Raw genomic sequence first — 25,772 nt, 5'->3', positions numbered from 1 at the left:
GCCCATGTCAAGGAGAAAGATCCCATTAACAATCTCTATTATAAACACCAACCTAAACCAACTACACCTTCTCACAACATGATTGTTGCTCCAAAGCAATAAAGAATAGATATGCCTATCCAGATCACCCTTTCCATGTTATGATAAGCCATCTGTTCTCATGTGTGTGTTCTTTGTTCTTTATTTCTTTGTGGAGGCATGTATTTCTGAAAGCCCCAACTCCAAACCCTTCTCTTGCAACTTAACACAAGATCCTTAAGAACTTATCATTTGAACAATTTTAAAATATATTTCCTCATTCCCTCTTCTGGTCATATTATGACCACTAATAGGATAATAACACAACAGAAATTCATCAGCATTGGCTTATTAGTCATCCAAGTTTATACCTAACCTCAGATGCTTTATAGCCCCCAAAACCCGGACCACGTAGGTCGGCAGGTTGGCTTGTTGACACCAATGCTGTTCCCTACTTCTCTGCTATGCTTCAAACCCTAGCCCTTAGGGTTCTCAACTATTCTAGGCTTCATACCACTAGTCCATCTCCAATTTATTCATTCTAATACATTTATCTGCTAACAATTCTTTTTCAACCTGCGCATTTACCATCCTTTCAACATCCTCATCCTTCAACATTGGAATTTCTTCTTCTTCTAGATGTTGCAATAATATCTTCTCACCAGTTTCCACATTACCCAAGACTGTCATTAGTCTAGCACTAATACATCTAACAATAGCAATTCCCATGAACAAACACAAAACCACTATTGCTGCTCATATGGCCATACCAATGATCTAATTCTATAACCATATAACAATTACAGCACGGAAACAGGCCATCTCGTCCCTTCTAGTCCGTGCCGAACACTTATTCTCCCCTAGTCCCATCTACCTGTACTCAGACCATAACCCTCCATTCTTTTCCCGTCCATATAGCTATACAATTTATTTTTAAATGATAAAATCGAACCTGCCTCCACCATTTCCACTGGAAGCTCATTCCACACAGCTACCACTCTCTGAGTAAAGAAGTTTCCTCGCATGTTACCCCTAAACTTCTCTGTACTCTCTCTATTTTGTTGACATCCTTCCTATAGTTAGGCGACCAAAATTGTACATTGTGTATCCTCACAACCCTGGTAAGAATGCTCATTGTCACGAGGTAGTGGCAAACAGTTAGCTGGTGGGGCTAAGGACTCGTCATAATAGATTGTGACAGCTTTGACCGGAACTGGCTTCTCATCTTGACATTTTACTAATCGTTCAATCCTTCCCCACTCGGGAGATACTGTAAATAGGTTAACAACAGATGTCATAGCGGGGTAACACACAACTTGCCCTTCACCAAATAATTCATTATGGGCTCGTCCAAACATGGTAGAGTCTCTTTCTTCCAATGCCCGTTTTTACTGTCTCTTTTGCTCATGTCCTTTCTTCTGTAACCAAAGGTATACCTCTAATGCTTCTCGATAGCATAGTCCATCATACAAATGTCCCTTTGCCGAGTTTTCTTCCAAGGGATTCCGTCTGCAGAAAAAGTCAAACTTGCACCCTCGAAACTAATAGGGTAATTCCCACAGGGTGTCGGTTATCTAAGTCTACCTGTCGATCAGGCTGACGCAGTATCCCATTGCAATAGTCAATCTTGGTGACATTTCAGATTCCAAAGGCATCCGGGCCATTGCACTGTACCACATCTCCTTTGCAGAGGTGAAAGATTCTGCTTAATTGTCCCAGGACATATCGTCAAATTTTTCCTTAATTTCCCTCCATCTGTTGTAGCATCAGGATGCAGAGCAGGATAAATCGCCTCATTTTAATCTATCTGGAATAAGCAAAGGCTCACAAAAACTCATTTCTTACTTAATTAGCTTAAACAACTATTTACTCAATTTAAACGTCCTTCAGTCAGTCAGTCCAGTAATCAGTCGCATATTCTTAACCATATGGCAAAATAAGGTTTCAAAATTAAACTTATAATAATACAACTAAACTTATAATAATACAACTAAACTTATAATGATACAACTCCCAAACAAAGCAGAAATGTAAAAACTAAAAACTCTTGAGTTGAAAATAAAATTACTCATCTGCCCCCCTTTTGATTGGGCTCCCCAATCAATTTGCAGTGGTGCAGGTGAACCCATGCAGCACGACCCTCGACCTTGGCAGCGGTCGGAGTGGTGAGAATGACCTGGAAGGGACCATCCCAACGTGGGTCCAAGTGCTTACGCGTCCAGTTCCTGATCAGCACATAGCAACCTGGCTCAATATTAGATGGAACTTTGAGTGCTGGCGCCACACCATATGCAACCCTGACCTGTAAATAAGTAGTTCGCAAAGCACAGGTTAAAGTTAATACATAGGATTTCCACAGGCGTTATTCTTGCTGTACCAGATGGAGTGGTCTGTATTCTTATTATGCCCATCTTCTATAGTTCTCCATACTATCCAATACACTGTCTGTTTCTGAAAATTTCAGCAAACAATCCAATCAATCCACTTTGAAATCTCAGCTGGATTGTCACATAATACTATTTGCATCTTAAAAACAGGTAAAATACAACGGATTAAATAAACCCAACAAACTTTCAATTTTTCTGTCAAAGAGGAGTGATCAAATATGTTATATTCCAGTGATTTAGCAAAATATCAATTTAACTCATGATTAACCCATTATCAGTCAGTTGCCTTCTTCCCTGGCTCCATTGATTTATTACCCTTCTCCAACCAGAATGGTTATCTAAACAAACCATTAAAGCTGGTTGTGTTTCAGCAATCAACTTATTTCCCCTTTTAAATTGAGAGGTTAAACTCACAGCCAAGGGTAGCTGTAAAAAAACTTCACCCTCCTGCTTACAGTTTTTTTAAAGGGACACACACCTACACTTATAACATGTGATTTACAACAAATAAAAGACTTAACTTCAGCATTCATTCAAAAACATAATGCTACCACACACATGAGAGGCGTTTACACTAATTATTCATTTACTAAGAACGCAAATAATTACAAAAACATACTTATAACACTGACATCTTTCCAACTCAATGTAGTCCATTTGAAAGGTCTCAAAGGGACCTGCTGGTAAAGGAATCTGGTTCACAGGACAAGCCTTTACCTGGATTATGCTGCTAGCAAATCAGACATCGCTGGCTGATACGCCGGGACAAGTCAGAAGTTTCAGATGCCACCAGGTCTCTAAAAGCATATCACTTACAGCCTTGGTCCCACAATGAGTTGCAAAGTGTACAAATTCAATAACCCACAACGCAAGCTCGTCAGACCTGCAAGTCTGTCCGGCAGGCGTAACCCATAAGCTAGTGACAGGATCGTACAGACAACCCTGGTCCTGCCACAGCTATTTTACCTTTGCAGGAGCGTCCTCCTGTATTTAAAGTACTTCTTGGATGGTTGGCATTCCTTTTTTCGAGGGAGACTTATTCCTAGTATAATTTTTAGTCTGCCTCATCATGTGGGGCCCAACAATTTGGTGACTCCTAAAAGCTTTCTTAGCCGCATCGTCGGCAAGGCGATTTCCTATATCTCTGGGGTTTTAACCTATAGTATGGACTCTAACGTTGGCACCAGCATGCTGACCGGGTAACTGAATGGCCTGTAGCAAATTAGAAATCCATTTTTGTGAGATATCACTGTCCCTGAAGAGGTTAGAAACCCCCGATTCTTCCATAATTGTCCATATCAGGAACCACTCCAAAAGCATATTGGCAGTCCGTGTAAATATTTGCAGATAGTTCTTCGGCCAGGGTGCAGGCTCTAGTCAACGCAAATAGTTCGGCTAGCTGGGCTTAGAAGGGAGCCTCAAAAGATGCTGCTTCAATGGTCGTTCCCTCCTGATTAACAATCACATAGCCTGACAACCATTCTCCCTTTTCAACAATGGATGAGCTGCCATCCGTAAACAGGGTAACATCCAGATATGTTAGCCCATTCAGTCAGGGACAGCACTGGTGGAAATTCTCTCGTTTCTCTCATCACATATTCGTTTTTACCTTTACCTGGGCTTCACTGTCTCCAATAGGACAGTCTTTCCAAAAGGCTCTCACAGCTCTTGACATGCGGGCCGATGAAGACTCTGACCAGTCCATATTATTGGTTTAAATAGCCATTGCAACGCTGGAAGGCAAACAGTTCATAACCATAGCACAAAACCGTGGCGAGTCATTTCCTTGCTCATACTGAGTGTCACCCGATTGGTTACAGTAGATGGTTTTAAACCTTTCCAGAAAATCTTCTGCAGCCTCTCCTTCCCCTGGTTTCATATCCAAAACCTTTGATATATCGATTGGCTGCTGGAGAGTGAGGCACACGGCTGCCAGCAAAAGCTGTAATCGATGCTCATTGTTACCTGCCCCTGGGTGCACCACCGCTAGGGCTGCATGGTTGTTCTAGGTTAAATGAACCAAGAATCTGGTATACTCAACCGCTGTTAAAACTTGCTGAACTAGTACCCATAATTCTCGGGAATCAGCGTGATATACAGATATCGTTGTTCTTCAAAATTCAATAAAAGTTTGTGGATTCCGTTTCTTAGGCACTCCCAACAAAATTGTCATCATCTCATGTGGTTTCCACAGCAGCCACACATTATTCATGCCTGTTTCGCCATAATCTTGTTGGTTGGGTGGAGGAGGTATAAGGGCTCTGGGGTTAGGGACCGTTCTGACAGAATATTGGCGCCTGGAAGATGCTTTCTTATTCCGTCTATTTCAGCACCTTCCCTTGTTGCTTCTGGGGTGTGGTTTTCTGCCAAGGGTAGTCCCAACTGTGTTTTCTCAGCCTTTGTGGTACAGAGTCTAAACTGTGATTCCCATGCTCTCCTTCCATTTGCTTCTTGTGTCTAAATCTTCTTGAAAAGTGGTGCTTCTGGGGTGTGGTTTTCTCAGCCAAGTGCTCCCTTTTATAGTCCCAACTGTGTGACCTCCTTTCCTCTCGTCCTTCTTGCTCCTGGTCTCTAGACTGTGACCATGTATGCCATGCTACAGAGTCTAAACTGGGGCTTCTCCAATTTTTTTTTTGGTGCCTGGGCTTGGTGCACTATCGATTTCTGATCCTGTCCTAGGTAAATTTGGTTAAATTCCTGTCGCCACTGACTGGGGCTCAGACTTTTCTGATTTTCCCATACCTCCCTTTCGTCTCCCTCTGCTAATTGAAGGCCAACCATTTAAACTGCGCAGTCCCTTTTTTTTTAAAAAACCTTTTTCCTTCTCTCTCCTGTCCTCTAGTCCTTTCGTGTGCACACTCTCGTCTCATTACCTCAACATTAAATTTATATCTAATTCCTCCTCACGCCAATTTCGCCATAATTCAATCAATTTGCATTTCTTTTCCATATTAATTCTTGGGCTTGTTTTTACCAGATCTGGATTTCTAGGACCCCCCCAGAGGCCATTGTTTGTTACCCAAGTTCTGATTTAATGCCCCTGATAATTCTCCGAATTGCTGAGAACTTTCAGGATATTTGTCACATAAAATCTGCAATGGGCTGCTAGAACTCTTGGTGTTATCTAAGTGATTACCCATCTTAATTCACTTATCACAATTAATATATTTATCACACTGATCAGTACTATATTCACAACCAATTTAATCTATACACAGTATTAATATTCTTATAACAATATAATAATTACGTTAACGTTTTACTATTTCTTATTTTCCATGGCTTTTCACTGGATCCGAATTCAATTGTTTTTAATTACTTCGCACCATTCCAAATGGTCGAGATTAATTTAGCACTGTCAGTGATTAGCCGACCCTGTTTCCAAATCTTTCTAACTATCTCCTGCCATTCCAAATGGTCAGGATAAATTTAGCACTGTCAGTGTTTAGCTGACCCTGTTTCCAAATCACTATCTCCTGCCATTCCAAATGGTCAGGATAAATTTATCCAGTTCAGCCGGCATTTACCTTTGATCATTCCTAATGACCAAGTTTCTCCATTCCTAATGGAGCATTCCCATCACCTTTGATCATTCCTAATGACCAAGTTTCTCCATTCCTAATGGAGCATTCCCAATGACTAAGACTCCCCATTCCTAATGGACGAGTCTGTTCACCTTTGATCATTCCTAATGACCAATCTTACCAATCAACAAGGTTTGTTAGACTGACCTGATTCTGTCTGGATCCCGTTCAACACAAGAACGAAGGGTCGACTACGCAGCGATATACGGAGAAGAGGAAAACAGAGTGGTGTTTAACTACTCACTTCTGCTTGGCCAATTCCTCTGGTCCAATCAGTGCGCAGTTTAACGCTTATTTTCGTTCCTCGTGTTGTCGGTGAACCGTCTGAATCCCACTTCTGACACCAAATGTTAAAATGAGTTCTTTTTGCCAGTCTAATTCAAGAAAACTTGATTCAAACCCTTGTTGCTGGAATCGATTCTTTATTCTGACAGCGCTGGATAATTCTTTAAACCTTCCAACACAGAGTTAGAAACTCTGGGGCAGGTTGAAAGAACTACAACTTTGGCATAAATGTAACACATTATATAGGTAAAAGACAAGGATAGTACAAAAGGAGTGGCAAACTATTAACCAATCATTATGGTTTACCATACATTTAACTTATTTGCATTAACCAATCAACTAAATCCTTTCCATTGATTGACAACACGTATAGTCACATGATTTTCCCTTTTCCAGCCCCTTTACAACCTTCATCCCCTCTGTGGTTTCTTCAACCTCTTTGCTCAAAATCATTTTATTTCATTAAAGTAAAACCACAGATATAAAACTAATTCTCACAGAATACTTTTCAGAATATACACATAATATAGCAATCACACAACACATACATACAAAACATATTTTCACTTTTGGAAAATAAAGTTATTTCTAAAACTTCTGATTTAAACAAAGTCTAATACTTACAATCGTAATTAAACACAATACACTTCACAATTAATTTCCTTAAAATCACTTAGTTAAAATACAGTTACTTATGGATTACAAAGATTAAAGATGAGTTTTACCCCATTCTTACAAAGTGGTAAAGACAAAGTTCTAATCACACAATTCCCACCTCCAAGCTCACAAAGGCCATATACTTGTCACACTTGATAAATTATAATTCCTCCTTCCAAGCTCGGGTCTAGTTTCATTCTGAATTACAACCTCCTACTATCAGTGGAGGAAAGGAATGTAAGGTCTCTTTACGACCCCCCCACGAATAGCATTCCACACAGCAAATAGAAGATTACTATATGCAGACCCCAATCGTTTGGCTTAGATTAAAACAGAGTTACTTTCTTAGTTTTTTATACACATAAGAAATCCTTTTGCAAAGGTCACACAACCATCATCTATGCCTTATCTTTTATCCCAACATAAACACATCTAAACAGCACAAACCATCTCACAGACTAGTATCTACCCTTGGTGCCTACAATCCAACATAGACAATCATAAATCGCCTTAGATGACACAGCCAAACTCTGAGATGTGTCACAAAGGAAGAAGGATGGTGCCCATGTCATGGAGAAAGATCCCATTAACAATCTCTATTATAAACACCAACCTAAACCAACTACACCTTCTCACAACATGATTGTTGCTCCAAAGCAATAAAGAATAGATATGCCTATCCAGATCACCCTTTCCATGTTATGATAAGCCATCTGTTCTCATGTGTGTGTTCTTTGTTCTTTATTTCTTTGTGGAGGCATGTATTTCTGAAAGCCCCAACTCCAAACCCTTCTCTTGCAACTTAACACAAGATCCTTAAGAACTTATCATTTGAACAATTTTAAAATATATTTCCTCACAACCACAACCTAGTAATTCACCAAAATTAAATATTATCTTATGTATTTACCTTATCACATGATTATTAGAAGTGAGTTGTCGTCCATTCATAAAGATGAAAAGTTTCATGTGTTCTGAATTTTGGATTCACTATTCTATCCAGAAACGTTGATGCAGAGCCACTGTTGTGCCGCTGCCGGTCGGAACGGCTGTTGAATGTTTAGTAGAGTGTTAAATTTGCTCATGATACATGTATTTTTATTTCTATTTATTTTTTCATGCACACTGAATGGACACTGGTTGAGCAACGTTTTTTTGTTTCCTCTGGGTATGCGAATACTCAGGAAATTACAATAAAGATATACAATACAATACAATACAATAAATATATTTCTAAAATGTTCTCTATCTGCCTTAACAATTTCAATTGTATTACAGATTTAAATTCACAATATATATTGATTTAGAAGAAAGAAGCAAATGTACTGTAGTCACATTTATGCACGATATAAATGTAGGTGTGAAGGCAAGCTGCGAGGAAAATAAATGAGAAATAATAACTTGAAATGTTAAGTGGCAAAAATTGGCGAGTGGACTACAATGTGACAATATGAAGTTGTTTACTTGGAAAAGAAGTATGATAAAAATTTAAATGATCATTTAAATGAAATAACTGCAGGAAGTTACAACACAAATGATGAATGTGGAGGCCTCAGAGGCTGGAAAAAAAAGGAAAACAAAGATGCTGCCTGGATCGGAGGATTTTGGCTAGAGGGAGAGTCTGATCAAACTTGGATTGTTTCTCTGGAACATCAGAGGTTGAGGGGAGATCTGATAGAATTATAAGGCATAAATAGAATAAACAGTCAGACCATTTTCTCCAGTGTGGAAATATCAAAAACTAGAGACATAGCTCAAAGGTGAACAGGGAAAAGTTTAAAAGAGACCTGCAGGGTGAGTGTTTTGTTAACACAGAGGGTGTGGGTGCCTAGAGCATGCATATATGATGGTGGCGTTTATCAGGTTTTTAGAAAGGAACATGAATACGCAGGGATTAGAAGTATATGGATCACATGAAGCAGACGAGATTAGTTTAATTTGGCATCATGTTCAGCCAGACACTGGGCAAAGGGATTGTTCCTGTGCTCTACTGTTCATGGTGAATGAATTTGGAAGAGTTGTGTATGAAACAAAAAGCTAGCATATCGTTACAGCTATTGAATGTTGGCTTTCACTTCAAAGGGATTAAAGAACAAAAGTAGGGAAGTCTGATCGCAGTTATATGCCACTAATTAAGCCACATTTAATGAGAACACTTACATTCCCCTTATTTAAGGAGAGGTATATGTTTTGAGGCAGGTCAGAGGTTTCAGAAATGGAGGAACTGTCTGATGAGGAGAGGGAGAACATATTGGGCCTAGAGTCATTAAGATTTAGTTGAGAGGCAATCTTCATGAAAGATTGGGGAAGTCCAGGACAAGGGGTCACAGCTTAAGGATAAGGGGTAAATCCTTTAAAACCGAGGTGAGAAGAACTTTTTTCACACAGAGAGTGGTGAATCTCTGGAACTCTCTGCCACAGAGGGTAGTCGAGGCCAGTTCATTGTACGGGATACCAGTTCATTGTACGGGATACTGAGTTGGATGATCAGCCGTGATCATATTGAATGGCGGTACAGCTCGAAGGGCCGAATGGCCTACTCCTGCACCTAATTTCTATGTTTCTATGTCTATAAGAGTCAAGAGTCATTGGGAGGAGGTATTCATTTGTGGGAGCGTCTGAGACCAGAGGCACATAATGAAGGGTGGCCTGTTTAACACTGAAATGTAGAATAATTTCTTCTTCCGATCCGAAAGGTTTTGAGTCCTTGGAATCCCGTGCACCACGAAGATGTGGCAGATGTAACTTTGAAAATGCTCAAAGCAGAGACAGATAGATAGATTTTTGATTAGTAACGTTGTGTATGGGAATGGGCAGGAAAATGAACTTGAGGAAAGTTTTTTTATTTTAATTTATTAATTCTTTATTTCGAACAGAATAAAAGAATAAAAAGCAAGTGTGAAACAGCATACAAAAAACAAAACAAGAATATTTATAAAGTGTCATAAACAATATCCATACATAAATGAAATCGTATGTGTCCGAAAAGGAGCAGGAAGAAGCCAAAGCTTATTAATTCCCACCCCTTATTCAACTGCTTATAATTATAAATGTAGCAGCTATATGTACACCATATGTACACCAGCAGTTATATGTACACCAAATTATTTACATTTATACACTAATCAAATATTTACAAAGCCATACAAAGCCACACTCCCTTTCCTGCTGGACATATACAGGAAGAGATGTATCAGCAGAGCCATCTCCATCATCAAAGACCCCTACCACCCATCGCATGACATTTTCTCCATCCTGCCATCTGGGAAGAGGCACAGGAGCATTAGCTGCAAAACCAGCAGGATGCTCCTCAGCTTCTTCCCACAGGCTATAAGACTGCTAAATGGACTTTGCCCCCTGCCAAAGTATCGCGCACCAACCACCAACCCGGACACACTGCAGCAGAGCCACTGTTGTGCCGCTGCCGATCGGAACGCCTGTTGAATGTTTAGTAGAGTGTCAAATTTGTTCATGATATATGTATTTTTATTTCTATTTATTTTTAATGCACACTGAATGGACACTGGTTGAGCAACGTTTTTTTGTTTCCTCTGGGTATGTGAATACTCAGGAAATTACAATAAAGATATACAATACAATACAATACAATACAATAAAAAAGAGAGAAAAAAATAATAATTAATTAAATTAATTAATAAAATAAAATAAATAAAATAAATAAGTTAATTAGCTGTAGTTTATTAAGAATGCCTGAACAGGCTCCAGGGACATTATAGTCAACTCCTGTTTCCATTTCTTCTGGTGTTATACATTAAAAGTAAAGTTCATGGTAAATATTTAGGTGGATAAAATAGTAAAATTCAGAAATTCAATAAAAAATAATGCTTTATTTTGATGTCACCAAAATCATAGACGGGTAAAATGAGATCTTGTGGTTTTTAATACTTGTGCCTACACCATGCGTGAGCATGCAGGTCACTCCCCTACCCTTTCATTTTAGCATTTCCATGAGAGGCTTTGATCCAGTTCCCTTTTGGTAACCGTTAATGAATTTACTGAAATTTGTAAATAACTTTAATTTGTACTCTCTGATTCTCTGCATTTCTATAAGGTTTAAAATAGAATGAAGAAATGCAAGTTTTTATGATGAGAAACTTAGTATTGAAATGTATGTGTGTGTCTGTGAAAGATTGTATTGCAAAATGTTGACTTGAAATATGGTTTGAAAGTAGCATGTGATCATGACATTATAAACCACAAGTATTTCAACTTTTATTAAATTAATTTAGCATTCTTGTGTATTGCATATATTATGATTAAATGCAGCATATATTTTCGTTAGTTTTTGTTTAGGCCAATAAAAACCCTTTACATTTAAGTTGTAGTTTATTTAGTTCACTGTTTATTCACTACATTAACGTCTTTAGGCACATTTTAAAAACTTATTTAATTCCTAATTATGTCAAAAATTCACCAATATTATTTAATTAAGATCAAGTGATATATTTTAAGGTGAGGTCAGGTAGCCAATTAATCAAAATGTCGCTAATTTGATGTTATAATAATGTTTCAAATGCACCTTCGTATTCTATCTGACATAACAAAAAGGTGGCAAAACTCTCAATCAATGCATGAAAGAAGTTGCCCCAAACTATTTTCCATCAAAAGAATTGGCACTATAAACTATGTATCTCATGATGCACATTCATCGTGATAATGATCAGATTTAGTTTGGATGACTTTCACAATCAAGTGTTCAATTCCATTTGGGCAAAGCAGCAATAAATTATGCTCCTATCAGATACAACTCTCTGGGCAGTTGTAAAGAAAGGAACTAACTAAAATAGACAAAATATGTGGTTCAATCACAAGGCTATTGGAGAAAGATCATTAACTTTGGTAATCTAATTAATATTTGAAGAGCTCAGATACTTCCGTTCTTCCTCTTCCCCCCCCCCCCTTCCTAACCTGAAGCTATGACACCGTTTCCATTGCAAGGGCCAAATCAAAACAAGGACTTACATTTCTGCTCTAAGATATATGGAAAAAAACCTCAACTAGTTTCATGTATTGACGTAAACACACTGTATCTGTATCTCTTATTTTAGGTTGGGCTATGCCCGCATTTCGCATGGCGGTTTAAGTGATACAGAAGTCCAGTTGGGAAAATTTCAGATTCCTGATGACCAGAATCATTATGAAGATAATAACAAGATTGAAATTGATCCTCGAGTAGTACCTGAAGAAATTCACTTTAATCCCAGGTTAGTGACAGGGAAGGTGACTATGAAGGATTGAATGATTGATAGTTTATTATCACATGTTACATGTCAGAGGGAAATTCTTTGTTTTGCGTACCATACACAAAGTATGCAAAGTTGCCATGTAGAGTGAAGGGTTGCCTATTTCCTTCGCTCCATAGATGCTGCTGCACCTGCTGAGTTTCTCCAGCATTTTTGTCTACCTGCCATGTAGAGTGTACTGACAAAGTATTCAATGTTGTCTCCAAGCGTCCTTCTTTGGTTTTGCTGGCCCTCCGATGCCGGGGCCCTGTTTGTTCTCTCGCCTCTCCTTCCTCCCTCGCAGGTTCCCTTTTGGTTCTCTGCACTCCCCCCCCCATGCCATATCCTTCTTAGTTCTCAGCGGCGTGTCCTCGACTGACCTCCGGCACCCACTGCGGGGGCTCGTCCGACTTCTGGTGCTCAAGCGCGCCCGTCCACGGCTACCTGCCACCGGGCCGTCTTGGACAGCTGTCGGCGCTCGCTGGGAGGTTCCGACGGTCCTCCTCGCTCCCCGACGGGCGGGTCCGACATCCGCGGTGGGCAAGCCCACCGTATTATGGCATTTGGTATGCAGGAATTGAAAATTATTTTGTTTCCTTGTGGCAAAAAAGGTCTGAGTATGCTGGCTCTTGGAATATTCCCATTCCTCTACGTACTTCCCTTTCTCACAAGACCATCAAACCCCTACCGCTTAATTCTCCTTTATACTATCTAGGTATATGTTTATTATTGTCACATATACCAAGATGCAGTGAAAAGCTTTATTTTACATGCTATCTAATCAGATCAGATAATACTTTAATTAAATGTAATTGACAAACTCAAGTATAATCGATAGAGCAAAAGGGAAGATACAGAATGCAGAATATAGTCCTCAGCATTGTAGTACATCAGTTCAATAGGCAAAGTCCAATTATCATAATGGGGTAGAAGTGAATCAGACAGTACCCTAGATTATGGAAGGACTGTGCAGAAGCCTGATAACAATGGGGAAGAAGCTACTGCTATCCACTTACATTAGGGACAATTTACAATAGCCCATTAACCAACCAACCAGCATTTCTTTAGAGGATGTTGGAGGAAACTGAGGAAATCCATGCAGTTAAAAAAAACCTCATACACCTCCAGGGTCAGAATTAAAGTTGGGTTGCTGGGATTTGGCGGCAGCAGTATCACTTGTCTTGTCCTTTAAATGTGTCTCAGTAAAAATGACAAGTAAAAATCAACTCTGTTATGGAGCCCGGTACCTAGATTTTGCTTGCATCAATGTTCATAATCCCAGATTGTAAAATCTCATCAACAATGCTTGGCATGTAATTAAGATGATGTCAACAGTTCCACCTTGGATAAAAAAATATTTAATAAAGGTATATGTCTTAGTCTTCTGAAGGAGATGGGTTAAGGTATTGAAAGGCAAAAGTGTAAATGGTTATTAAGGGAATTCTACATTTAGGGTATGGTAGCTGAAGTTAAGATCAAAACAATATAGAGAACAAGGATTAGGAGTGACAGACCATCTGCCCCTTTGAACCTGCTCATCCATCAAGATTATATCTGAAAGTCTATCTCAGCCATTTTCCTGTGTTACATCTGTTAATTACATTATACGCAGAAATCTATTGATTTATTTCTTGAATGACCTAGGGACAGTCTCCGCAGTCCTCTAGGGTAGATAAATGTGTTTTTGTCAGTTCGCCTCATCTCAGTTCTAAATGGCCTATCTTTGACTTCTGACTCCTCGGCCAGGGGAAACACCCTCTCTACATCCACCCAAAACTAGGAGCAGTGAGGGCATAGCTTGTGCCCTCACCAGGAATGTGATTGTATTCCACCACATCTTATGGGGGTAAAAATTATTGTAAGACGTTTAAGATTTATTTGACATGGTATTAAGGAATCCTGGTAAATAAAGACCATTAATAAACAGGAGAAAATCTCTCCACTGTCTATTTTGGTTTGTCGGAGGATTGACACCAGTTCTGCAAGGATTTCTGAATAGTGTTTCAGAAATAATCATCTTCACCATATCATGATGTGATAATTTTGCTGAGTGCACAAATGCTCATTTCCATTCATAACCCCTCTTACAAAGAAATAGTTGGTGGCTGCATGTAACGCAGATCTAAACAATATTCAGTTACACACTGATAATGACAATCTAACATTCACACCTTTGGACACTCACCCGTCACCCCTTGGGCCCACTACATCAATGCCAAACATTAAATACCTATCTGCACAAATACCATTTACTACCATTTTGTACAAAGCCTATAGTAACTTGGTGGTTCTAGTGCTCATTTGGATGTTTCTTAAATGTTGTGAGAGTACCGGTACTTGCATCCACTACCTTCTCTGGCAGACCATTCAAGACTTAATCAACCTCTGGGCAAAAAACACATTCTTCACATTTCGTCGAAGTCACTAGCTCACCTATTCCTTATGATCTTGGATACCTCTAACACAAGGAAAGGTTTTTGGCTATCTGTCCTATTTATGCCCCTTATAATTTTGTATATCTATCATATTTCTGCTCAAAGGAAAATGAATCCAGCATCTCCCTCCTTAGTTTGCTGCTACACAAGTTACTCAAACAAAGCAATGATGGCTATTTTTGATGAATCCATGCCTATGGAAATGTAGATGAATTCTGTTAGTATTTTTTCCAATAATGTCCCTCCAACTAATGTTAGCTTCACAGGCTTTATAATTAACTGCTGCCTTTCTTGAATAAGGATCCTTATTTATCATCTTTAATTTCATCTGTGGTCAGCAAAGATTTAAAAATTTGTGAGCGTTCCAGTGATCATTTCATCATGGGATACATCTCTTCAGGTTGCTGTGATTTATGCTCTTTAATTGTGCTTTGACGTCTTATACCTTTTTTTTTAAATATGGCAACTTGTTTCAGAACTTCACAATTACCCTCTCTTAATTCTCCTTGGTGAATACAGATGTGAATTATCCTTTTAACAGCTTACCAACATTCCCTGGCAATTGCCCCTTTGATCCATTTTAATGCCTGCTCTTCCTACATTACAGTTGGGGGTGGGGGGAAGGGGAGGGGAGGGGGGAGGGTGGTGTGGGGGGGTGGGGTGAGGAGGGAGGGATTATGTACCTTGAAAACGGTTTGTGTTTTCCTTGACTATCTATTTACTTTATCCACATAAATTCTGTAACAATGCATGTTATCCATTATTTCAAATGTTTGTGTTTGTGTTTGTGTTTTGTAAGAGTGAATTTCTGTTACCCAATTGTGAGGATCACCTGAACTTATAAAATGCTTTAAGATGCATCCTGCTCTTTGACATCAGTGATGTTTCATGTCTCTCCTTTCCCTCCTTATTTCATTTTTTGAATACCCTCCTACATTTTATATTCTCCTGTTCTCCCATTTTCAGTGCTCTAGACCTGCCAAGTTAAAAATAAAACATTTATCCAACCATCGATATTCCTTGATATTCAAGTTTTCTTGGACTTGTTGTCCTTGCATATCACCCTTATGGGAATATGTTGGGTCAGAACTCTCTCATAGAGTTGTACAGTGTGGAAACAGGCCTTTTGGCCCAACTTGCCCACACCGGCCAACATGTCCCAGCTACACTAGTCCACACCGGCCAACATGTCCCAGCTACACTAGTCCCACCTGCCTGTGTTTGGCCCATATCCCTCCAAACCTGTCCTATCCATGTACCTTTCTAACTGTTTCTTAAATGTTGGGATAGTCCCTGCCTCAACTACCTCAACTACCTCCTCTGGCAGCTCGTTCCATACACCCACCACCCTTTGTGTGGAAAAAGTTACCTTTCAGATTCCTAATAAATCTTTTCCCCTTCACCTTAAACCTGTGTCCTCAATTCCCCTACTCAGTCCAAAACACTCTATGCATCTACTCTCATAATTTTACACACCTCTATAAGATCACCCCTCATCCTCCTGCACTCCAAGAAAGAGAATCCCACCCTACACAACCTCTCCCTATAAATCATACCCTCACATCATGGCAACACCCTCGTAAATCTTCTCTGCACCCTTTCCAGCTTGACATCTTTCCTACAACATGGTGCCCAGATTTGAACACAATACTCTAAATGTGACCTCATCAACGTCATCAATGTAACATGACCTCAAACTTCTATACTAAATACTCTGACTGATGAAGATCAAAGTGTCAAAAGTCTACCTGCAATTCCACATTCAAGGAACCATGCACCTGCACCACTAGATCCCTCTGCTCTACAGCTCCCAAAATACAAAATGCAACACCTCACATTTCTCAGTATTAAATTCCATCAACCCATCTGGTCAACTGATCAAAATCCTGCTGCAATTTTTCACAAACATCTTCACTATCTGCAATACCACTTACATCATCTGCAAACATGCTAATCTTGCCATGCCACTAAACGGGCCCAGCACCGAACCCTGAGGCACACCACTAGTCATAAGCTTCCAGTCCGAGAAGCAACCTTCCATCAATACCCTCTGCTTCCTTCCACAAAGCCAATTTTCTGTCCTTTCAGTTAGCTCTCCTTGGATCCCATGTGATCTCACATTCCAGAGCAGCCCACCATATGAAAACTTGTCGAATGCTTTGATGAAGTCCATATATACATCTGCAACTTTGCCCTCATCAACCTTTTTGGTTACGTTTGCAAAAATCTCTCCATTTTACTTTTAAATTACCATGACTTGGTGCCTGTATACCTTACTGCAAGAACTGCTCCTAGTTTTTGCCTGGTCCTATTTTATTATATTGGTGTTGGTCTTCCTTGAATTCATGATCTTTGCTTTGGAGTTCTCCACTATGCTTTTTCATTACTACCTTGAAATATACAATCACTATGACCAAAATGCTCTCTCATTTAAACTTCAGCCGCCTGCATGGTTACAGTCCGTAAGATTAGGCCCAGCACTTCTTTTCTCCAATAGGACCATCTTATCTTTGCACTGGCTCAAAAGATCTAATGGACGCATTGTACAAAATACCCCCCACCTCCCACAAGCCTTTCGTACTAAGATTTCAATTAAACATTGTTCACACTTCATGTTTTACTTGAAACCAAGTGGAACAACTTTCCATTAGTGACAATTTTTTCCATTAATAACATTAGTTCTTTCTCTCTTAGGTTTGGATCCTATAAACGTGGACACAACTATGAACACATACACCACTTTCATATGAGCACACCAAAGTACTTCCGTAAGCAGAATGAAAAAGGGAAAAATTAAAAGCATATGTGATCGCACAATTAATTGCAGGAATCTGAAACACATTTAATATTTCTGTATATAAGCACAGTTGTTCAACTCTTTATTAAGTATCTTCCCATGTGCTGGCAGGAACTTTAGGAACCTTATATAAGGCCAATGTTTTATAATAGGATCTACGGCATTTGTTACTAAATTCTGAGAGATTGTAGAACGTTTCAAAACAGTCCATGTTATTGATTCTTCCCGTTGGCTATTATGTTCCACATACCTTTCAAATGTTTCTCATAGTATGTATTCTAATATGCAGAAATTTTATCAGTCTGAAGGGTCTGACCTATCCGTCCTCCACAGATGCTGCCTGCCTAAGTATTCCAGCACTTAAAAAAAATAAATCCTATTGTTACTTTCATGCATTTGGAAATTTGATAAATTAATAAATATTTATCGCACCATTTGATGACAACTGGGATATGACAAGGTTGTTCTTGACACAGTAATAGTGGAAATAAATATACATGTAAAAACAGCTAACCTGCCTGTTAGTTCCAAACACTATAACATCAAAGCTCTCTAGACATTCAGATGGATTCCCTTACAGTATTATGCTTTATGAAAACAGTGAAAACTCACTCTAAATTATGTCAATTGTTTTGTACTGGATGTGTAATTTTCTGAAGATACATTTGTGGATATGTTCTTGGAAAATGATAAAACTCTGGTATACCTAACTGAATAACACTACTGTAAAATTCTGATAACCCCCACCCATGCGACTTTGGTGTTCGATGCGCCGATTTTTCAGACCATTGGATATTACTCCAATGCCCCTAACACACTGATATTTCATCTTTTTTTTAAATGTTACATGATGGTATAATATTTTTGAGTGAGCCTGTAAGCCAAAGGGAGTGAAAACTGAATCCTGGTGAGTTTTATACGGAAAGGGGAAATAAAATCCTGAGTTTCAGCTTGTGTATTTTAGCACAAAACGACCCTAATTCCTGACCCCAGTTGCACACCCATCCCACAATCCAGACTCTAGCTCTGACCACACACTGCCCTGGCTCAAACTGGGAATTAATGAGCAAGTTAGATGCTGAACCATTGGGATTTCTGAATTAACGAGGATTATTAGAGTTTTACATGTGGTAGCATATTGTAGAGGACAAACGAGAAATATTTATAAAGTGTGGATAATCTTAAAGAGCATGGATCAAACTGACTTTTGGAAGTATGATTGATTGTAGACAAGAAAAAAAGAGCAATGGGATTGAGGTTTGTACCAAAAAAGTTCTAACAAACCTGAATCACGCAGTCCATTTTGGCCAACTGCCATCCTAAAATGTACATTGGAACATAAAAAGTACATTGGACCAAATGTGCAATGTAGATTCATTAGGTTGAAGCAGTTATCCTTTTTGAAGAAGTAAATAACCGAGGTACTCACTGAAGCAGGAGTAGCGAAATATTCAAAATGTTGAAGTTAAAAAATATATAAGATTAGTTTCATTTTTCAGTGAATTTAGGGGTGTAAAATCAAAACTAGAATGAAATGGAGGATTAGAAAGTTAATTATAAATGGCTACTGAGACAACAACATCCTTGGCATATTCTTAACAACAGTAATACTGCTATAAAACGGAGGACTTTAGAGCTTTATGAAAGGGATGTGAAGGGTGCTATATTAAAACATATTCCTTTTGGATGTGAAAAAATTGCATGAAATTTTATTTTTTGTAGACTAATAGCAACAGCCTAAAATTTGGTTGGCTGAAGAGATGACATAATACCAATTTCTAATATTCATGGTGCCTTTTAATAAAATTTGAAATTTACAATACCAGAATGTTTATTGTAACATTTAACATTTTGTTCTACTTTCCAAATTACATATGTTCTGTTTGAGAATATTTTGCAAAACTTGAAAATTGCTCAGTGTAGATATTAAGTACTTTGTTAGTTAAATGGTATAATCAAATGAGAGCAAAAACACAAACACATTTTTCCCAATTCCCTTTCCTCTCTCATCCTCTGAACAATAATGTATACCTTTTCTTCCTCTGTCAATACACTTTCCCTGGGACGCTAAACCTTTTAGGCTGTGCTTTGTAGCTTGATATTTCTCGCTTTATCAAGGCTGTCCATTTACTGTTTACCGTTAGCCTGCTATTAATCCTCTTTCCCAGCTTTTTCTCAACAACACAACCTCCAAAATACCAAAGACCATTTGGATGTGCATCGCCAGAGAAAGTTAAGTTAGATGAGGAGAAGCGAATAATTGAGACACAAATATTTGAGAAGATGAGCAATAGTAAAAAGTCCCCAACTGCAGAGGAAGTGGGTGGATCTGAAAGGGGGCAGTAGGAGATCACCAAAGCCTGCAAATGTTCAAGTTAAAATAACCAAATACCAGTCAGAAGCAGGAATGATTAGAGGTCCCTGGTTTAATATTGTGCAGGAATGAACTGCAGATGCTGGTTTACACCGAAGATAGACACAAAATTAGAGATGCTACCTGACCCGCTGAGTTTAGTATTGGTTTAATATTGTTTAGTTTCAATTAGCATGTTACAAAAAAGACAACGATGGCCAGAGGACACGAGTAATTGGTAAATTTCCATTGAAGATAATAGTCCAAAGCTTTGATGCTGGAAAGTTATAAGAAAAGGAAACATTAATAATGAGTAGGACGGAACTGTAGATGCTGGTTTACACCAAAGCTAGGCACAAAAATGGCTGTGTATCTCAGCGTTTCAGGCAGCATCTATTGAGAAGGAATGGCTGAATTTTCGGGTCAAGATCCTTCTAGACTAAAGAAAGGTCTCAACAAGCAACGTCACCCATTCCTTCTCTTCAGAGATAATGCCTTTCCCGCTGAGTTACTCCAGCATTTTGTCTCTAACATTAGTAATTAATTGAAAGTTCTTAGAATGCAAGAGCGAGGGAAGGGGAGGGGGGTAGATCATGTGAGAATTATATACACTTGAGGCCACAGTTCATGTATTGTACACAGTTTTTGTCACCACAATGAGAAAATGTCTGCAGAGATTATCAGAACCAGAAATTTTAAATTATGAAGAAAGATTAGATAAACAGGAATTGTTTTGTTTAGAACAGAGGAGGCTGAAATAAGTCTTAACTGAAGTATAAAAATCCAAGGGGCCTGATTTGAGTATATAGAAATGACCAACTTCCTTTGGTCGAGGAGTAAAAACCAGGAGGTTAATTAACAAGTGCAGAATATTAACAAATATGTTTTATTCAGAAAGTAAAGGGAACTCTGCCTGAAAAGATGGTTGTGTCAGAAAAGCCACATGTCTGAATGAGCACTTAAAGAGCTATGACCCGTAAGGCTATGGATCAAGTCCTAGAAGGTGGCTTTACATTGAATAGCCTTTTTCAGCTGGCCTAGGCAGAATGGCTAGCTTCTGTCTCTTCAATGTTTCTATCTTTCTACAATCTGCACGTACACAAAATGTGGCCTTTGTTTTAGGCATCTGGTTTTGAACGAGCATTTGGCTACATTTCAGAATGATATCAATAAACAGATGAAAATTAAATTAAAAAAAAAAAAATCACTAAACGCACAATCTGTCGAAACAGATCTAGTATTTTCAGGTTGATGACCATTCATTAGAAACTAAAGGGTTGTCTCTACAGGGAAAAAAACAGCCCATATTCGAATTTTAAATAGGAACGCTTAATAATATGAACATTAGCGCATTCCATTAAAAGGGAGAATAAGCAAACTTCATCTCCCACATGCACTATCGGTGCATACTTCTAATGCGCAATCTAAATTAAATTGCTTCAAGAAGCATGTTTATTATAAGCAAAATATTGTCATTGGGATAAGGGTTTTTAGGGGTTAAAGAGTTTCAAACTCAGAATTACAAAGTTACTTTTACAGGATTGTGAAACCCAAACGTCTTTTCAATAGAAATATGTTTATTTTTGTTACTGCAAGCTAAAAAAGCAAATTATTCTATTTTATAATAACAGGTTGTATTATGTTGTTTAACGGTTTTGTTAAAAATACTAAAGGTTGTATTTTGTTATAAAAGGGTCAATTCTATTGTTTAATAGTTTTGTTGTACAAGTCAATAGAAGTGATTGCTTGTCAATTTAAATGATCACCCACAGGGAAGATAGCAGTTGTGTATTTAAGAGACAATGGTGTCTGATTTACTGTTGGAAATTGTTTATTTCCCCTCTGTTTAAATTCAAGACAGTTTTTACCTGGTGTTCTAGTTCCTGGTCAAAATTGTGTAATAACCAATTTAGCCCGTGTAATGTAAACAGTGTGCCATTATTCATCACGTTATTTTCTATTTGTGTTGTGGAAACATGTCAAAATTATGAGGCAAATATATAGTACATAGTCAGTTTTTGTGTCCCATTGGGTTAAGAGTAGCGCTAAAAACAGGAGAGCAAGGTGAGCAAGAGGATTTTTATAGATCTGAGTAGACTTTTCATGCAAATGTATGATCTTTGATAGTGGGTGTCATCTGTAATGAGCTCCCACGGAGATGGTAGAGGCTGAAACAGTAACACTTACAAGGCTTCTTGATATGTTCTTGAATTACCAGGGATAGAAATAGAATGAATGCAGGCAAGTGGGATCAGTATAGATTTTTTAATGCAAAAATCAACTTTATTCAGAATAAAAATATATACAAAACAAATTCCAGTCATTCTCAGCATCTATACATTAATTAGTGTCATACCCAGTAGTGTTTGCACCCATCTTTAAACACAACTCCCTTGCCACCCATCTGGTCCCCTGGGGTGATATCCCATCCCTTGTCCAGCTCCGGTTGCCTAGGCGTTGGCTGCATCGCGCTTCAGTATCGACAGGCACGACGTTCGCCATAGACGCGGTAGAACTCTGAGAAGTGTTAGTACCCGAGGATAAGTCGGCATTCATTTTAGCAAAGAGATAGCAAGAGTGACTTTTAAAGTCACCAGGATCGCTGCACCCAATGGGTAAGCCCTAAAAAGTGTCAACATTAGATGGAACTGGCTTGACTTAAAGTGTTACCACAGCCTTGACCTCGGTACAATCCGGCCATTGGCCACCAGTAAACAGCGGCGGGTCGCACCAACGCTGACTGAAGGGTCGGTCGGCCTGGTACTCGGCCTAGTGCTTTACTGCGGCGACGAGGGTGTGGTTTAATTTGGTGGGTGTGGGGGGGAGAGAAAAGTTAAAGACAGTTGTGGAGTGGAGAGAAAAGCTAAAGGGGGGAGAGAGATGCGCGAAGACGCTGTCTATGCGGAAGCATCAGGCGCAGCTTACGTTTGCTTCAGACCGGGGACAGGCCTGGGCACGGTGATCAGTTGCCCGAGGACGACAGGAGCGGTGGGCACCGGCTGACCGTGCTGCTGGCGGCCGCTATTGACAGTGAAGGCGAGAACAGACTGACTGACTGACGGCAGCAGCGAAGGTATTGACGGAGGAAGTGGGCACCGACTGGCCGTGTTGGAGGCAGTGGGCAGCGGTAGCGACTGGCAGAGGAGGAGGAGGAGGAGGAGTGGTGGAGCGACTGGTAGAGCAGAGGAGGAGAAGGAGCAATAGAGCGACGGGCAGCAGAGGAGGAGGAGGTGGAGTAGGAGTGGAGCGGCTGGCAGAGGAGGAGGAGGAGGAGTGGAGCAAATATCTTTGGAGTAGAGCGACTGGCAGCAGAGGCAGAGGAGGAGGAGGAGGAGTGGAGCGACTGGCAGCAGAGGAGGAGGAGGAGGAGTGGAGCGACTGGCAGCAGAGGAGGAGGAGGAGAGGAGGAGACTGGAGGAGGAGGAGGAGGGGAGGAGGAGGAGGAGGAGAGGAGGAGGAGGAGGAGCGACTGGTAGAGCGAGGAGGAGGAGGAGGAGGAGTGGAGCGACTGGCAGAGGAGGAGGAGTAGTGGAGCGACTGGCAGAGCAGCAGGAGGAGGAGGAGTGGTGGAGCGGCGGGTCTGTAGCGACTGGTGGCCGCTGCCACCACACACGCCCTTTGACGCGCAGGCAGCCAACGGGCGCGGCGCAGGGGCGGGACTCCCGCCCGCAGTTACCGGCTGACTGGCTTTCCCGGCACGAACGGAGCGGTTGTCCAGCGGCGTCCAGTCTGTCCGTCCGTCCGCCCGCCCGCCTGTCTCCTCACTGCACTGAAAATGCACGCCGATGCAGTCAGTAAGTACCAGCTCGCCTTCATATCACTCCCCTCCCCTTTCCGTCGGCGGCAGCAGCAGCATCCAGCCGGAGGTCCCTTTAAAACAAATCCGGTGTGAATCGCCATCCTTTCACACCACCCCCAATATCGCTCTGTTTTAGTTTTTTACGTGACTGGTAAGAGAAGCAATGGCGCAGCTCTTATTATGTTATTTGCCATCCTATTCCCCCCTCTCTCTCTGTGAAGCGCTGGCTGATTGTTTCCCCGTTGATTCTGCTGATCGGTTGAGGGCGAAGAACGGTAATGTGATAAGTACGCACTGATAAAATAAAATGGGGCAAATTAGCCCCAGTACTGGCAAGTGGGCCTGAGCATTCTTCCCCTCCTCCTCCTCCTTCTTCCCCCCCCAACACCAACACCACAGTTGTGGGGGTGGGGACATTAACTCTGCTGCAAAGCTTTAGTTTGAGTTGCATTTATTTCAGGCTTTTCAAGCAGAGAGGAGGAGGGGGGGGGGGGTGAAACAACTGGCCTTACGTCAGCACGTCAGCGCAAAGCCCGTGACGTATTCTGGGAATTGTAGTTATGTGACGACACGTTCTTTGGTTACGCGGCGCAGCCCGTCACAAGTGAACTGCAACCCCCACAGTGCTTTGCGCGCGGCAGCCGGGGGGGTGGGGGGGGGAAAGTCTCATTACAATCCCTTCCCACTTGGAGGCGGAGCTCCCCCTTCCCACCTCTGACCAGCAGGCAAGCTCTGCATGCACGCCAGCCTGCACAAACTTCGCTTTTGTTTGGTTGGCCTCAGTGTCAGTCATTAAAACAATTTGTATTTCTTGGCTCATATATTTTCACTTTTTTTGTGAACGTGAATTATTTTAATTACTCTCTCCGCTCTTGGCATATTCACCCACTGGTGTGGCTATGCAAGATATGGTGATCATTCTGCGTTCAGGTCAGTTGGGTTTTCCTTGTATTTGGCTTTTTAGTTGTCTCTTGTAGAATGTTGCCATTAGGGCGACACAGTGATGTAATTTTTTGGGTCTTAACCAACTGAAAATGTTTCGCGTTTGTTTGCTGTCAACTGTTTAACCTATATTTGATTTGGATGCATCGACTAACATCCTCAATCAGTAATACATTCTCAAATCTGAGTCGTGTTTCAAGTCCTTAATGTAACGTTTTTCAGTCTGCGTTTTCCTAATTTAGATTTCAGGCACTTATCACCATAGTAATCCATTTGTTATACGTCTGTTGTCCCCGATTTGTTTCCGTGTTTTAAAATTGACTGATCTGATTCTAAGTTAAAAAAAAATCCACAAAGTGCCGGAGGAAATCTGGTCCAGCAGTATCTCTGGAGAATATAAATAGGCGACGATCCGATTCCAGTTGTTCACTTGTTCTTCTAATTGGGCTAGTGACACCTTCGTAGGAATATTCAATGTTCAGTTCACGATTTATGAAATGAAACCTTTAACTGGGAAATATAACCTGGAATGTTCTGTTTTAAATGGAGGTTTGATGTAGAATATTTTGGGTCTAACGTAAGAATTCTCCATGGTAGAAACTGTTCTGTTATAGTTCTACCATGTCCAACATTCAACTGGTTCAATATACTTCAAATTTAAAAGAATGCCTGGTATATTTTAAACAATTAATTCAATGGAAATAGTTTATAATTGGAATAGAAAATCAAATGGAATTTTTAAATACTCAACATTCTGGACAATACAGATCCGTATCATTTGTTTTAATTGTGTACTGACTCTTGCATGCCCTACTGATTTAACACAAGGTGAAATTAAATGCATACAGGAGACAGCACAGCCTTGTGGGATTATAGAACAATCTAAGAATAGGTTCTCAAATGATTAGCATCGATAACTGATTATTACTTACGATTCCAATCTATACACAATAACTTACATTTTATAGACAATAGGTGTAGGAGTAGGTCATTAGGCCATTCAATTTGATCATGGCTGATAATCCCCAGTATCCCGTTCCTGCCTTCTCCCCAAATCCCCTGACTCCGCTGTCTTTAAGAGCCTTACTAGCTATCTTTTGAAAGTATCCAAGAACTGGCCTCCATAGCCCTCTGAGGCAGAGAATTCCACAGACTCACAACTCTCTGTGAGAAAAAGTGTTTCCTCGTCTCCATTCTGAATGGCTTACCCCTTATTCTTAAACTGTGGCCCCTGATTCTGGACTCTCCCAATACCAGGAACATGTTTCCTGC

The 25,772-nt window shown here is 40.1% G+C and overlaps 2 protein-coding genes and 1 long non-coding RNA gene across 5 annotated transcripts in view; 2 read left to right on the top strand and 1 right to left on the bottom strand.

The window, feature by feature from the left end:
• The window catches only part of LOC129697731 (PGAP2-interacting protein-like), a 101,784-nt gene extending 80,392 nt beyond the window's left edge, over positions 1-21,392 (top strand). The window contains exons 15-16 of the mRNA XM_055636414.1: positions 12,001-12,156; positions 17,304-21,392. Of these exons, the coding sequence (XP_055492389.1) occupies positions 12,001-12,156; positions 17,304-17,406 (259 nt within the window). The 3' untranslated portion in view covers positions 17,407-21,392. The remainder of the gene's footprint in view (positions 1-12,000; positions 12,157-17,303) is intronic.
• On the bottom strand, positions 5,337-7,785 carry LOC129697747 (uncharacterized). The gene is made up of 2 exons (XR_008723570.1): positions 5,989-7,785; positions 5,337-5,932 (listed from the first exon to the last, which is right to left on the bottom strand). It is a non-coding gene; the product is annotated as an uncharacterized LOC129697747 (long non-coding RNA).
• Positions 21,393-23,360: 1,968 nt separating the features above from the next.
• The window catches only part of dcun1d4 (DCN1, defective in cullin neddylation 1, domain containing 4 (S. cerevisiae)), a 66,776-nt gene continuing 64,364 nt past the window's right edge, over positions 23,361-25,772 (top strand). Inside the window, exon 1 of one of the 3 annotated variants that reach the window (XM_055636412.1) lies at positions 23,361-23,553. In XM_055636412.1, coding sequence (XP_055492387.1) covers positions 23,545-23,553 — 9 coding nt within the window. In that variant the 5' untranslated portion in view covers positions 23,361-23,544. Of the gene's footprint in view, positions 23,554-24,221; positions 24,489-25,772 lie in introns of those variants that run through there. The other 2 variants (XM_055636409.1, XM_055636401.1) reach the window with 2 other exon arrangements.

This window comes from Leucoraja erinacea, chromosome 1 (genome assembly GCF_028641065.1).
Source record: "Leucoraja erinacea ecotype New England chromosome 1, Leri_hhj_1, whole genome shotgun sequence".
NCBI classification, from domain to species: domain Eukaryota; kingdom Metazoa; phylum Chordata; class Chondrichthyes; order Rajiformes; family Rajidae; genus Leucoraja; species Leucoraja erinaceus.
Note: the sequence above shows the minus strand (reverse complement) of the source record. Positions and strands in the feature narration are given on the sequence as shown.